We start from the raw sequence: 12,004 nt of genomic DNA, 5'->3' as shown, positions 1-12,004 counted from the left end.
ATGGGATTTAAGACAAATGCAAAAAATAATTATAAATCTACGTTAATAAGTACACAATATATAAAGACGTAATACGCGACATCAGTAACATAAAATGGGAGGGGTAGAGCAGTGAACAAGTAGAGTTTTTGTATACAATCGAAGTTAAGTTGGTATCAATTTTAAATGGATTGTTATAACCTTGTGATGCTATATGTAATCTCCATAATAACAAATAATAAAATATCTATACAATATGCACACATGGAAAACAGAAGGGACTCAAACCATGTCACAACAAAAAAGTCAACTAAATGAAAATGAAGTCAGTAAGAAAGGAAATAAGCAACAAAAAGTTGTAGAATATATGGGAAGCAAATCTCAAAATGACAAAGTCCTTCCCCATCAATATTTACTTTAAATGTACATGGTTTAAGCTTCTCAATCCAAGATCTAAATTTAAAGAATGGATTTAAAAAATGGGATCCAACTGTCTGCCAGAGACTCAGTTTAGATCCAAGAGCACCACTAGTTTAAAAGTGAAAGAACAGAAAAAATATCCCATGTAAACAATAAATATAAGAAATCAGAAACCCCAAAACCCTAAATTGTGAAGAAATACAAAACCTAAAGAGATCTATAACTAGTATGGAGATTGAATCAATCAGTAATCAAAACTCTCCCAATAATGAAATGTCCACGATCAGAAGATTTCACTAGTGAATTCTAGCAAACACTTAAAAGAATTAATACAAATTTTTCTCAAACTCTTCCAAAAATTAAAGAGAAAGGGACACTTCCAAGCTCATTTTTAGGCCAGCCTTTTTCTGATACCAAATCCAGACAAAGAGTAAAACTATAGACCAATATCCCTTATGACCACTGATGCAAAAATCCTCAACAAAATTCTAGCAAACAAAACTCAACAGTACATTAAGAGGATTATACAGCATGACTCAGGTTTTATTTCTAGGATGCGTGGATGGTTCAACATATGAAAATATATCATTGTAATACACCACATTAATAAAATAAAGGAAAAAATAAAAAAAGTATTTGAAAAAATTCCACACACTTCCATGATACAAACATCAAACAAATAAGGAATAGAAGAAAAAGAGAAAAAACTACTTCAATATAATAAAGGTCATATATGAAAAAACTCATAGGTAACATACTCAGTGGTAAAAGACCAAAAGCTTTTCCTCTTTGCTCAGGATAAAGGATGCCCACTTAAATCACTTCTTCTCAACATAGTACTGGAAATTTTAGCCAGAGTAATTAGTCAAGACAAAGAAATAAAAAGCACCCAAATTGAAAACAAAGAGTAAAACTGCCTTTGTTCAAAAATGAACATGTAGGGGCGTCTGGGTGGCTCAGTCAGTTGAGCGTCCAACTTTGGCTCAGGTCATGATCTTGCAGTCTGTGAGTTCAAGCCCCGTGTCAGGCTCTGTGCTGACAGCTCAGAGCCTGCTTCGGATTCTGTGTCTCCCTCTCTCTCTGCCCCTCCCCCACTCATGTTCTGTCTCTGTCAAAAATAAACATTAAAAAAAAATTATAAAAACGAACATGTAGAAAATCCTAATAGTTACATGCATGCACACACAAAGTTAGAAATAAACGAATTCAGCAAAGTTGCAGAATATTAAAATCAACTCAGAAAAATCAATTGCTATAGAGTAACAATAAATATAATCCAAAAAAGATATTAAGAAAATTCCATTTAGAACACCATCAAAAAAGAATAAACAACCAAGGAAGAAAAAGACAAACACTGACAACTACCAAAATGCTGAAAGAAATTATAGAAGACACAAAGAAATGGAAAGACATCTCATGTTCATGGACTGGAAGATTTAATATCTTAAGATGTCATTACTCAAAGCAGCTACACATTCAATGCAATCCATATCAAAATCAAAATGGCATCTTTTATAACAACAGAAAATCCACCCTATAATTCATATGGAATCTCAAAGGAGCCTAAATTAGCCAAAATAATCTAGAAAATGAACAAAGCTGGATGATTCATACTCCTGATTTCAAAACTTACCACAAAGCTAACAGTAATCGCAACAGTGTGGCTCTGGTATAAAGACAGAAATACAAAGGAAATAGAATGGAAAGCCCAGAAATAAATCCTCATATATATCATCAAATGGTTATTTTTCTTTAATTTTTTTAACGTGTATTTAGTTTTGAGAGAGAGAGAGAGAGCGTGCGCAAGAGCAAGGAAGGCACAAAGAGACAGGGAGACACAGAATCTGAAGCAGGCTCCAGGCTCTGAGCTGTCAGCAAAGAGCCGGACGTGGAGCTTGAACTCACAAACTGTTAAGATCATGACCTGAGCCAAAGTCAGAGGCCTAACTGACTGAGCCACTCAGGCACCCCTCAAATGTTTTTCAACAAAGACTATTCAATGGAAAAAGATCAGTCTTTTCAATAAATGGTACTGGGCAAATCAGATATGCAAAAGAAAGAAGCTGGGTCTATACCTTATACCATAGCCAAAAAACTCCAAGTGCATCAAAGACCTACACATGAAAGCTTCAAGTATAAAATATTTATAGAAAATATACAGAAGTTTCATGATGTTGAACTTCACACTAATTTCTTGGACATAACACCAAAAGCACAGGCAACAGATAAATGGGACCTTATCGAATCGGTACTACCCGAAGCAATCTACATATTCAATGCAATCCCTATCAAGGTAACACCAGCATTCTTCACAGAACTTAAAAAAAAAACCCTAAGACTTATATGGAACCAGAAAAGACCCTGAATAACCAAAGCAATCCTGAAAAAGAAAACCAAAGCTGGAGGCATCATTAATTCTGGACTTCAAGCTATATTACAAAGCAGTAGTCATCGAGACAGTATGGTACTGACACAAGAACAGGCACACAGATCATTGGAAAAGAAGAGAGAACCCAGCAATGCACCCAAAGACATATGGCCAACTAATCTTTGACAAAGCAGGAAAGAATATCCAATAGAAAAAAGATAGTCTCATCAGCAAATGGTGTTGGGAAAAGCGAACAGTGACATAGAGAAGAATGAACCTGGACCACTTTCTTACACCATACACAAAAATAAACTCAAAATGCATGAAAAGACCTAAATGTAAGACAGGAAGCCCTCAAAATCCTAGAGGAGAAAAAGGCAACAACCTTTTTACCTCAGCCACAGCAACTTCTTACTTGCCATGTCTCCAGAGGCAAGGGAAACAAAAGCAAAAATGAACTATTGGGACCTCATCAAGATAAAAAGTTTCTGCAGGACTAAGGAAACAATCAGCAAAACTAAAAGGCAATGAACAGAATGGGAGAAGATACTTGCAAATGACACATCAGATAAGGCATTAGTATCTAAGACCTATTAAGAACTTACAAACTCGACACCCAAAAAACAAGTAATCCAGTGAAGAAATGGGTAAAAGACATCAATAGACACTTTTCCAAAGAAGACATCCAGATGGCTAACCAACACATGAAAAAATGCTCAACATCACTCATCATCAGGGAAATACAAATCAAAACCACAATGAGATCCCATCTCACACCTGTCAGAATGGGTGAAATTAACAACTCAGGAAACAATAGATGCTGGAGAGGATGCCAAGAAAGAAGAACCTCTTTGCACTGCTGGTGGGAATGCAAACTGGCACAGCCACTCTGGAAAATGGTATGGAGGTTTCTCACAAAACTTTTAAAAAAACAGAATTACCCTACGACCCAGCAACTGCCCTAGTAGGTATTTACCCAAAGTATACAGGAGTACTGATTCAAAGGGGCACATGCACCCCAACGTTTATAGCAGTGCTTTCGACAACAGCCAAAGTATGGAAAGAGCCCAAATGTCCATTGACTGATGAATGGATAAAGATGTGGTATACATACACAATGGAGTATTACTTGGCAATCAAAAAGAATGAAATCTTACCATTTGCAACAACATGGATGGAACTAGAGTGTATCATACTAAGCAAAATAAGTCAGTCAAGAGAAAGACAAATAAATGATTTCACTCATATGTGGAATTTAAGATACAAAACAGATGAACACAGGGGAAGGGATGCAAAAATAATATAAAAACAGCGAGGGAGATAAATCATAAGACTTTAAATACAAAAAATAAACTGAAAGTTGCTGGTAGGGTGTTGAGTGGGGGGGGTAGTGATAAAAGGGTGAGGGGCATTAAGGAGGACACTTGTTAGGATTAGCATTGGGTGTTATATGTAAGTGATAAATCACTGAATTCTATTCCTGAAATCATTATTACACTATATGTTAACTTGGATTTAAATTTAGAAAAAAATTGGACTTTATATTTACAACTTTTGAGCAAAGACACTCTTAAAAGAGTGATACGTAAGGCAAGCCAATCCACAAAACGAAAGAAAATATTTGCAAATCATCTTTCCAGTAAGGAGTTAGTATACAGAATGCATTTAAAAAACAAAACAAATCCCAATTATAGATGGGCAAAGGACTTGAATAAACATTTCTCCAATGAAATGTATAAACTGCCCAGAAATACCTGAAAATTACCTAATCAGTAATGATTAGAGAAATGCAACTCAAAACTATAATTAGATACTACTTCATACCTACTACAGAGGACAATTTTTAAAATAAGAAAAGTGCTGAAGAGGTGGGGAAATTGGAATCCTTGTGTACTGCTGGTGGAAAGATAAAATGGTATAGCTGCTATGGAAAACATAGGCCAGTTCCTCAAAAAATTAAAAACAGAATTATCATATGATCCAGCAATTCTACTTGTGGATATATACACAAAAAAAAATTACAGCAAGGACTTAAATAGTTCTCTATCAATCTTCATAGCATTGTGAATGTTAACAGTATTGTTACCAGAGCCAAACTTCATTACAATGACCCAAATGTCCATTGACAGATGAACCAATAAATGTGATATGTATACATGCACAACAGAGTATTTTTCAGCCTTAAATGAAATTCTGACATATGCTACAACATGGATCAACCTTGAAGACGCTATGCTATGTGCAATAACTCAGCCACAAAAGGGCAAATACTGCATGATTCCATTTATATAAGTTACCCAGAGTAGCCAGTTTATCGAGACGTAACATATAATGGTGATTGCCATGGGATGGGGTATGGCGGAGTGGGGCATTATTGTTTGACAAGTACTGAATTGCAGTGTGGGAAAATGACAAAGTTCTGGAGATGGATGGTGATGGTGGTCACCCAACAATGTGAATGTACTTAATGCCACTGAATTATACACTTAGAAAAGGTAAAATTTATGTTATGTACATTTTACCACCAAAAAAGCCCAACAACAATGAAATACGGTATCTCCTTAGCTAAGGAATTTCTAAGAAAATCTACAATCACATAAAACAGACAATACATACTTGGGCATCCTTATATCCATAAAAACCATGGCCTTAGCAAGTTCCACATTGAAGTGCATAGGTATCAAAATATGTTGTGTAGATACATTAAGTTTTCGAGCTTCTTTCCAATTATCACCTAATTGTGGAAAACAGTACATGTTTATTCAGCACATGTATAATTTGAAAAACACATTAAACCTAAAATTACTATGAACACTTTGTAGTCATACACTGCATGATATGGGAAATTCTTCCTATATCCAGACAATCTTAAAGCCACCTCCCCAGTACATATAATCAACAGGTAGATTCTTTTCCCTTTCATCATTTTCCTTCTACTACTTCAAGACTCTGTTTCAATATGAAGAAAATACTTACTAAAAACCAACAATATAGTTTAGGGGCACCTAGATGGCTCAGTTGGTTGACTCTGTGACTCTTGATTTTTGGTCAGGTCATGATCCTAGGGTCATAGGATCGAGCCCTGCATCAGGTTCCGTGCTTGGAGTCTGCTTGCGATTCACATTCCCTTCCCTCCCCCGCCCCTTTCTCTCTCTGCCCTCCCCCTCCCTCCCTCCTTCCTTCTGCCCCTCTTCCCAGCTTGCGAGCTCTAAAATTAAAAACAAAATACAAAAAAACCCAACAACATAGTTTAATCAAATCTGTGCATCCATTTACAGTTGCTACACCAACCAGACTACTTTACCCAAAAAACAACATGGCTCTAAGGCAATAATGAAAAAGGCAGAGAAAAGCACAGCTCTTTTCTGTCAATAAAAGCTACCAGTTATTCAAGATTTGTTAACAGCTATTCTAGGCAATGTTTTAATTTTCACTTAATTCTCACAATGATATTTAATCATCCCATTTTAAAAAACAGATTCACAGGAATTTATTAACTTACTTATGGTCAAAGGCTACTGTGTGATAAAATCTGAAATTTACATCCACATCTCCTAACATGAAATGTATGTGACAATGCATCCTCATTTACGTTACCTCATTTGAACCTAATCATTCCTTAGGTCCAATAAAGTTCCCAGTCAAGGAAAAACAAGCCAATGAATTATTAGATGTAAAGAAAGGTGGCAAAATGAACTCTTACAATTTTTTAAATTCCAACAGTATTGAGATAAATATTTTCTTTACTTCTCAATTCAGAGAAAATATTCAGAAGCATGTGATTCAGTATTTACCATGAAAGTTTATGACAATCACCTAAAGTAGCCCCAATGTCAAAAATATCTTGCTCAAAAAAGATTATTTAAGAAGAGTTAGTGCTCATCAAGAACAATTCCAAGGAATTCCAGTAATTTTCAGATAACAATGGAATACTTTAAATTTTTTTTTCAAAAAGCATGTCAATATTAAGTACGGTGCATGGACTTTAAAAATTACAAAAATGTAGCAAACATACCAAAATACTGTAATTTATTCCCTGAGAAAAATTTATGGATTTTCTATAAACAATTTATATTTGCCACCCACTACACTTCTGGGTTTCTTCTACACCAACTGGAATCTGACAAAAACAGAAATCAAGTTTATTATGTCAAAGCAGTTTTAGTTAAAAAAAAAAAAAAAAAATTAAAATGTACCAATACTATATAAATCAATACTTCTAATAACTACTATTTTGGGTTCTCATTGCTTCCTTTTTTATTAGTTAGCTCAGATAATTAAAATTTGACCATATACACACATATACAGATCTCTAGAACAGCCACCAACCCAATTCTGTTGAATTATCTAAATGTTTACTAACACCTAACACTCCATGGAATCATCAACAGTATGACCCTGTAGAAAGAGGGCTCAAATTAGTCTTGGATCTCTATCTACTTTAGTGGTTCTTTACAAGTGAATTTCTGGCTGTTGACTTTATCTTAAAACTAGATCTGGATCAGAGACTCCTGATTAGTCCATCAGAGTGAACGGAGTAAAGGTATGCCTAGGATACCCTCCTCAGTCCTCCTAAGACCCTCCTCAGTCTCTATCTGGCTGTTTAAGGCCTAGGTGGTCAGAGGCGCTAGATCGGTTGCCTCTGGCCTCGAGCAGCCTCTTGTGATTACTCTGTATAAAATAAACACTTTAAATATGTGCCAAGGTTTTCCAACCTGGTCCAAAGGATTTCTCCATCTCAGCACTACTGACATCTGGGCCAAATAAGTGTGTGTGTGGGGGGGGGGGGGGCTTTCCTCTACACAGTATGATGTTTAGTAGTAGCATCCCTGACCTCCTCTCACCAGATGCTAGTAGCGCACCTACTCATCAGCAGTGACCACCAAAACGTCTCCAGACTTTAATAATGTCTCTTGAGGGATAAAAACCAGATACCTGAGATACTGGTCCTAGGCAATATCTACTATTACTTTCAAAAAATTTTTTTTTGTAATGTTTATGTTTGAAAGAGAGAGACAGAATGTGAGCAGGTGAGGGGCAGAGAAACAGGGAGACACAGAATCTGAAGCAGGCTCCGGGCTCTGAGCTGTGAGCACAGAGCCTGACACGGGGCTCAAACTCATGAGCTGTGAGATCATGACCTGAGCTGAAGTCAGCTTCCCAACTGACTGAGCCACTCAGGTGCCCCCTATTACCTTTTTAACCTTTTTTTAGATGTTTATTTATTTTGAGAGCGAGAGCGAGAGAGAGAGAGAGAGAGAGAGAGCGCGCGCGAGCAAGCAGGGGAGGGGCAGAGAGAGAGGAGAGAGAGAATTCCAAGCAGGCTCTGTGCTAGCAGTACAGAGTCGGATGCAGGGCTTGAACTGCCAAACCATGAGATCTTGACCCGAACGGAAATCAAGAGTGGGACACACAACCGACTGAGCCACCCAGGCGCAACTACTATTACTTCTAAATCGAAAATATAAATGTTCTAATGTATTTGGGATGAAGGTCTTCAGAGAAACTGTCTAAAAACCTAGTTAATCATTGTAGCCAAATGAATCACTAAATAATGCATTATATACTTACCAACTGTGCTGTAAAGCAGCTGTATGCTTGTAAGCTGAACATCAAAGGAATCATAAGCTCTATGCATTATCTCTTCAAGTCTGGCCCCACCTTGTTTCATATCTGGTAACTCCAAACGACTTTTACTTGTCACCTTGAAGTTGATTTTAATAGTTTAGATGATGCAAAATACTTCAAAATGAAAATATAAATTTTTTATCTTTAAGACTATAACATAAAAATTTAATAAAAGATTCGTAAGTTGACATAAAAGCATAATAGAAATGTTTTTATCTATGACATGTCTAACAAAAAGACCAGGTACAAAGTAAATTTTTACACATTAAGTTATATTTCTCAATTGCATATACTAACAGAGGAAAACTGAGCCAATCCTAGAGAATAAAACATTTAAAACTTTTTAAGTTCTGACAAGAAGCCTTTTTATTAAAAACAAATTGAGACATGTGTAGCCTACAAAATGTTTCTATGGCACAATGACAGATATTTAGATACTTTTATAAGAAGAATCCAGAATTAAGTATTAGAATAACTGAACTGTAGTCCCAACTTGGCCATTTATATGACCCCAACAAAGTTATATTTGTACCACCCCCTTCTTAACGTACTATACACAATACGTTTTTCACTTAACCTTCTGAAGATCACTCCACTGCCATATATAAAGATCTTATACATTCATATGTATGTGTGTGTGTGTGTGTGTGTGTGTGTGTGTGTGTACTTACCTTAACATTTTCACCTCTATTTTATATAGCTCATGTGCCATAGACTATCAAAACTGATTATCTCTGAAAGGTAGGTTAAGTAAATTGCCTAAGATCACAAAACTAGACACCTAACTCTTGATGTTGCTCGTTCTACTATACCACACTACCCTTGAAACAATTCCATAACTAAAGTGAACTATAAATAATTAAGTGTATAAAGCTTATTATAAATATAAATCCAGTAAACATGTACATAATTAACAACTCAAGAGTAAAAACATAGAATAAAGGACAATATCAAGGAAAGGCATATATTTGTTGGGTAGCCAGAAAGCATGCCAATATCATCCATCCCTCGTGAGTGTTTAAATTGTTACAGCTATTTAATCTACATTTAATGATCTAGAGTAATGTGGTCTAAGAGAACTTTCTACAAGGATGGCATTATTATCTCTGTATTGACAGAATAGACACAAGTCACTTGTGACTATTTTAATTCTTGAATGTGACTCATATGACTAAAGAACTAATTTTTATGTTACTTAATTTTACTCATCATAAACAATCACATGTGGCCAATGGGTATCATAGAGAACCATGCAGATCTAGAAACACACACACACACAAAATATTCTCTATTCAAAACTGTGGGAAAAAAATGTACACAGTTGGATGGAAAGAGAAATGACTTAGGTAAATGCAAGAAGAACATCTCTCAAATTAAGATTTAACAGAACTATTAAAACATTAATATCTAAAGTTATACATGCAAAAAGTTTCAGAAGGATAAAGATGTATTTGATTATTTCCAGAACTCCCTCCCATCTGATATATTTCAGTCAAGTAGCAAATTTAAATTGAAAAGGAAAGCACTACTCTCAAATTCTGTAAATATAATTTTTTTTAATTTTTTAAAAATGTTTTATTATTTATTTTTGAGAAAGAGAGAGAGACAGAGTGTGAGCAGGGGAGGGGCAGAGAGAGAGGGAGACACAGAATCTGAAGCAGCTCCAGGCTCTGATCTGTTGGCACAGAGCCCAACGTGGGGCTCGAACTCACCAACTGTGAGATCATGACCTGAGCTGAAGTTGGACACTTAACCGACTAAGCCACGTAGACGCCCCTATAAATGTAATTTTTAGGTTTACTCCTCACCTGCAGATTTCAAATGATAATTTTGCTATTAGAAATGTAGGGAAACTACCTAATTAAATAAATCTTTCACATTACTTACCAGAAAGGAAGAATTTTCAAATCCTAGAAGCTACCTAATTTAATAATCAATATAGCAAATCAAACTGTTTTAAAACAAAATACATTTTAAACAGGGAAACATCTTAAATGTCATAATAGAAAACAAGTATTACTATATACCTTTAGATGACCAAGATCCAAAATAAGTAGATTTGACGTAGGGCTAAAAATTCCATCCTGTGGGATAATAACGTATGAAGCCTTCAAATCAATTTTGAGATCAAGAACTTTCTGTGTTTCAATAATATATAGTAGACCTGCAGAAAATTTGAACAGAAAATAATGTGGAATTAGTATTAATTTTAAAAATACTTTGAGCAAAATATTTTTAATATAAAATAAAAATATTCGTTAGTCAAAGTGTGTGTATACTCACTCCTGATTAAATATAAGTGAGTACAAAATTGGACTGATTCCTCAAATAAATGTATTTGACCCACAAACTCCATTTGAGTAAAACCGGGTACATATAGATTTTTTAAAATTATGTTCTATGAAACATTTAATAAGCTTGGAACTGAAGTACAGAACTGACTCAAAGCACAGTTGTTAATTTTTTCCCCCCAAATGATCTGTATTCAAACACAGACAACGTGGTTTTACTGAGGTTTGTTTGCTGAGGCAGGTATGACAGTCTCAAGAAGCAGCCAGAAAGGACAATCTAGCATTCAAGATACTCCATCTCCTGTTAAGCATTTCTCTACCCTCATTTCCATTTCTGTTTTAAGACTTCCTCATCCAATATAATCTGTTTCATATATGCCTGATTCTACAAATCCAAGTCCCTAGATACTCCCTGCAAGCCTTACATGTCAAAAGAAAGGTTTTACTAAATGACCATATTTGTCAGAACAACCACATTTGACAAGGGTAACTAACTACATACATGTGTGTGTTCTGTAAGCTGATCCCCCTACTTGACAAAAAAGGAAAAGATCTGAAAAACCTTCACTCCTAAGAAAAAATGAAGAATACAAGAAACAAATCAGGTTACATAGGAAGAACATAATAATAGAGGCTAATATAGAAAAAAAAAAAATCAAAAATGGAAGGGGGGAATGAATGAAGAACCAAAATATATAAAGCTCTTAACAGGTAAGTCTCTTCCCAAATTAGTAAATTTTAACTTTCTGGAAAAATATTAAAAGTAACTTACTGAATTTTTTTAAATTCAAGAACATAGTAGCACCCCACTTTTTCATACGATTAGCATTTATTCTACATAATAATACTATTTGTGTACAGAAGGAAACAGAATTAGAAGAATAGACTTCAAATTGTAAAGTCTGTTACCTTTCGATGGTAATATACTAAAGACCTCCACTTTCTAAAATATTTCTATAACATCTGAAGCTTATACAGTGGATATTTACTATTTTGGTAATTCTTTCCTAAGTAAAAAAAGCTTAGGAAAACAAATCTTAGGAAAAAAATGTCTACAAATCTGAAGGAATATGGTAAGTCTCCAACACAATGCATTCATATTTAACAATACCAAGTAATGGTTTCTACAATTAGGAAGAATCAATCAGAAAACAGGTCTGACCTTATGCTTATGAATTCTACTGAGTATGTATTATACTAATACACAGAATTTGAACTATAAATGGCATGTGAGATTTTAACAGTAGATGGGTAAAAGCAAACCCTACAGCTTCTAGAATTAAGGTAATTAATTATCTGCAATCTAATATAAAACATA

General features: G+C 34.9%; 1 protein-coding gene across 8 annotated transcripts in view; it reads right to left on the bottom strand.

Moving 5' to 3' along the window:
* Positions 1-12,004, bottom strand: part of VPS13A (vacuolar protein sorting 13 homolog A) — a 253,659-nt gene that overhangs the window by 179,583 nt on the left and 62,072 nt on the right. For 7 of the 8 annotated variants that reach the window (XR_014135928.1, XM_081790878.1, XM_081790879.1 and 4 more), the window contains 3 exons: positions 10,423-10,559; positions 8,339-8,471; positions 5,384-5,501 (listed from right to left, as the gene is read on the bottom strand). Coding sequence is in view for 7 of the 8 variants with exons in the window: in XM_081790878.1 (XP_081647004.1) it covers positions 5,384-5,501; positions 8,339-8,471; positions 10,423-10,559 (388 nt within the window). In the remaining variant the exon portion in view is untranslated. The remainder of the gene's footprint in view (positions 1-5,383; positions 5,502-8,338; positions 8,472-10,422; positions 10,560-12,004) is intronic. The other variant, XM_081790877.1, reaches the window with a different exon arrangement.

Source organism: Panthera onca, chromosome D4 (assembly GCF_046562875.1).
Source record: "Panthera onca isolate mPanOnc1 chromosome D4, mPanOnc1 haplotype 2, whole genome shotgun sequence".
In the NCBI taxonomy this organism is placed as follows: domain Eukaryota; kingdom Metazoa; phylum Chordata; class Mammalia; order Carnivora; family Felidae; genus Panthera; species Panthera onca.
Note: the sequence above shows the minus strand (reverse complement) of the source record. Positions and strands in the feature narration are given on the sequence as shown.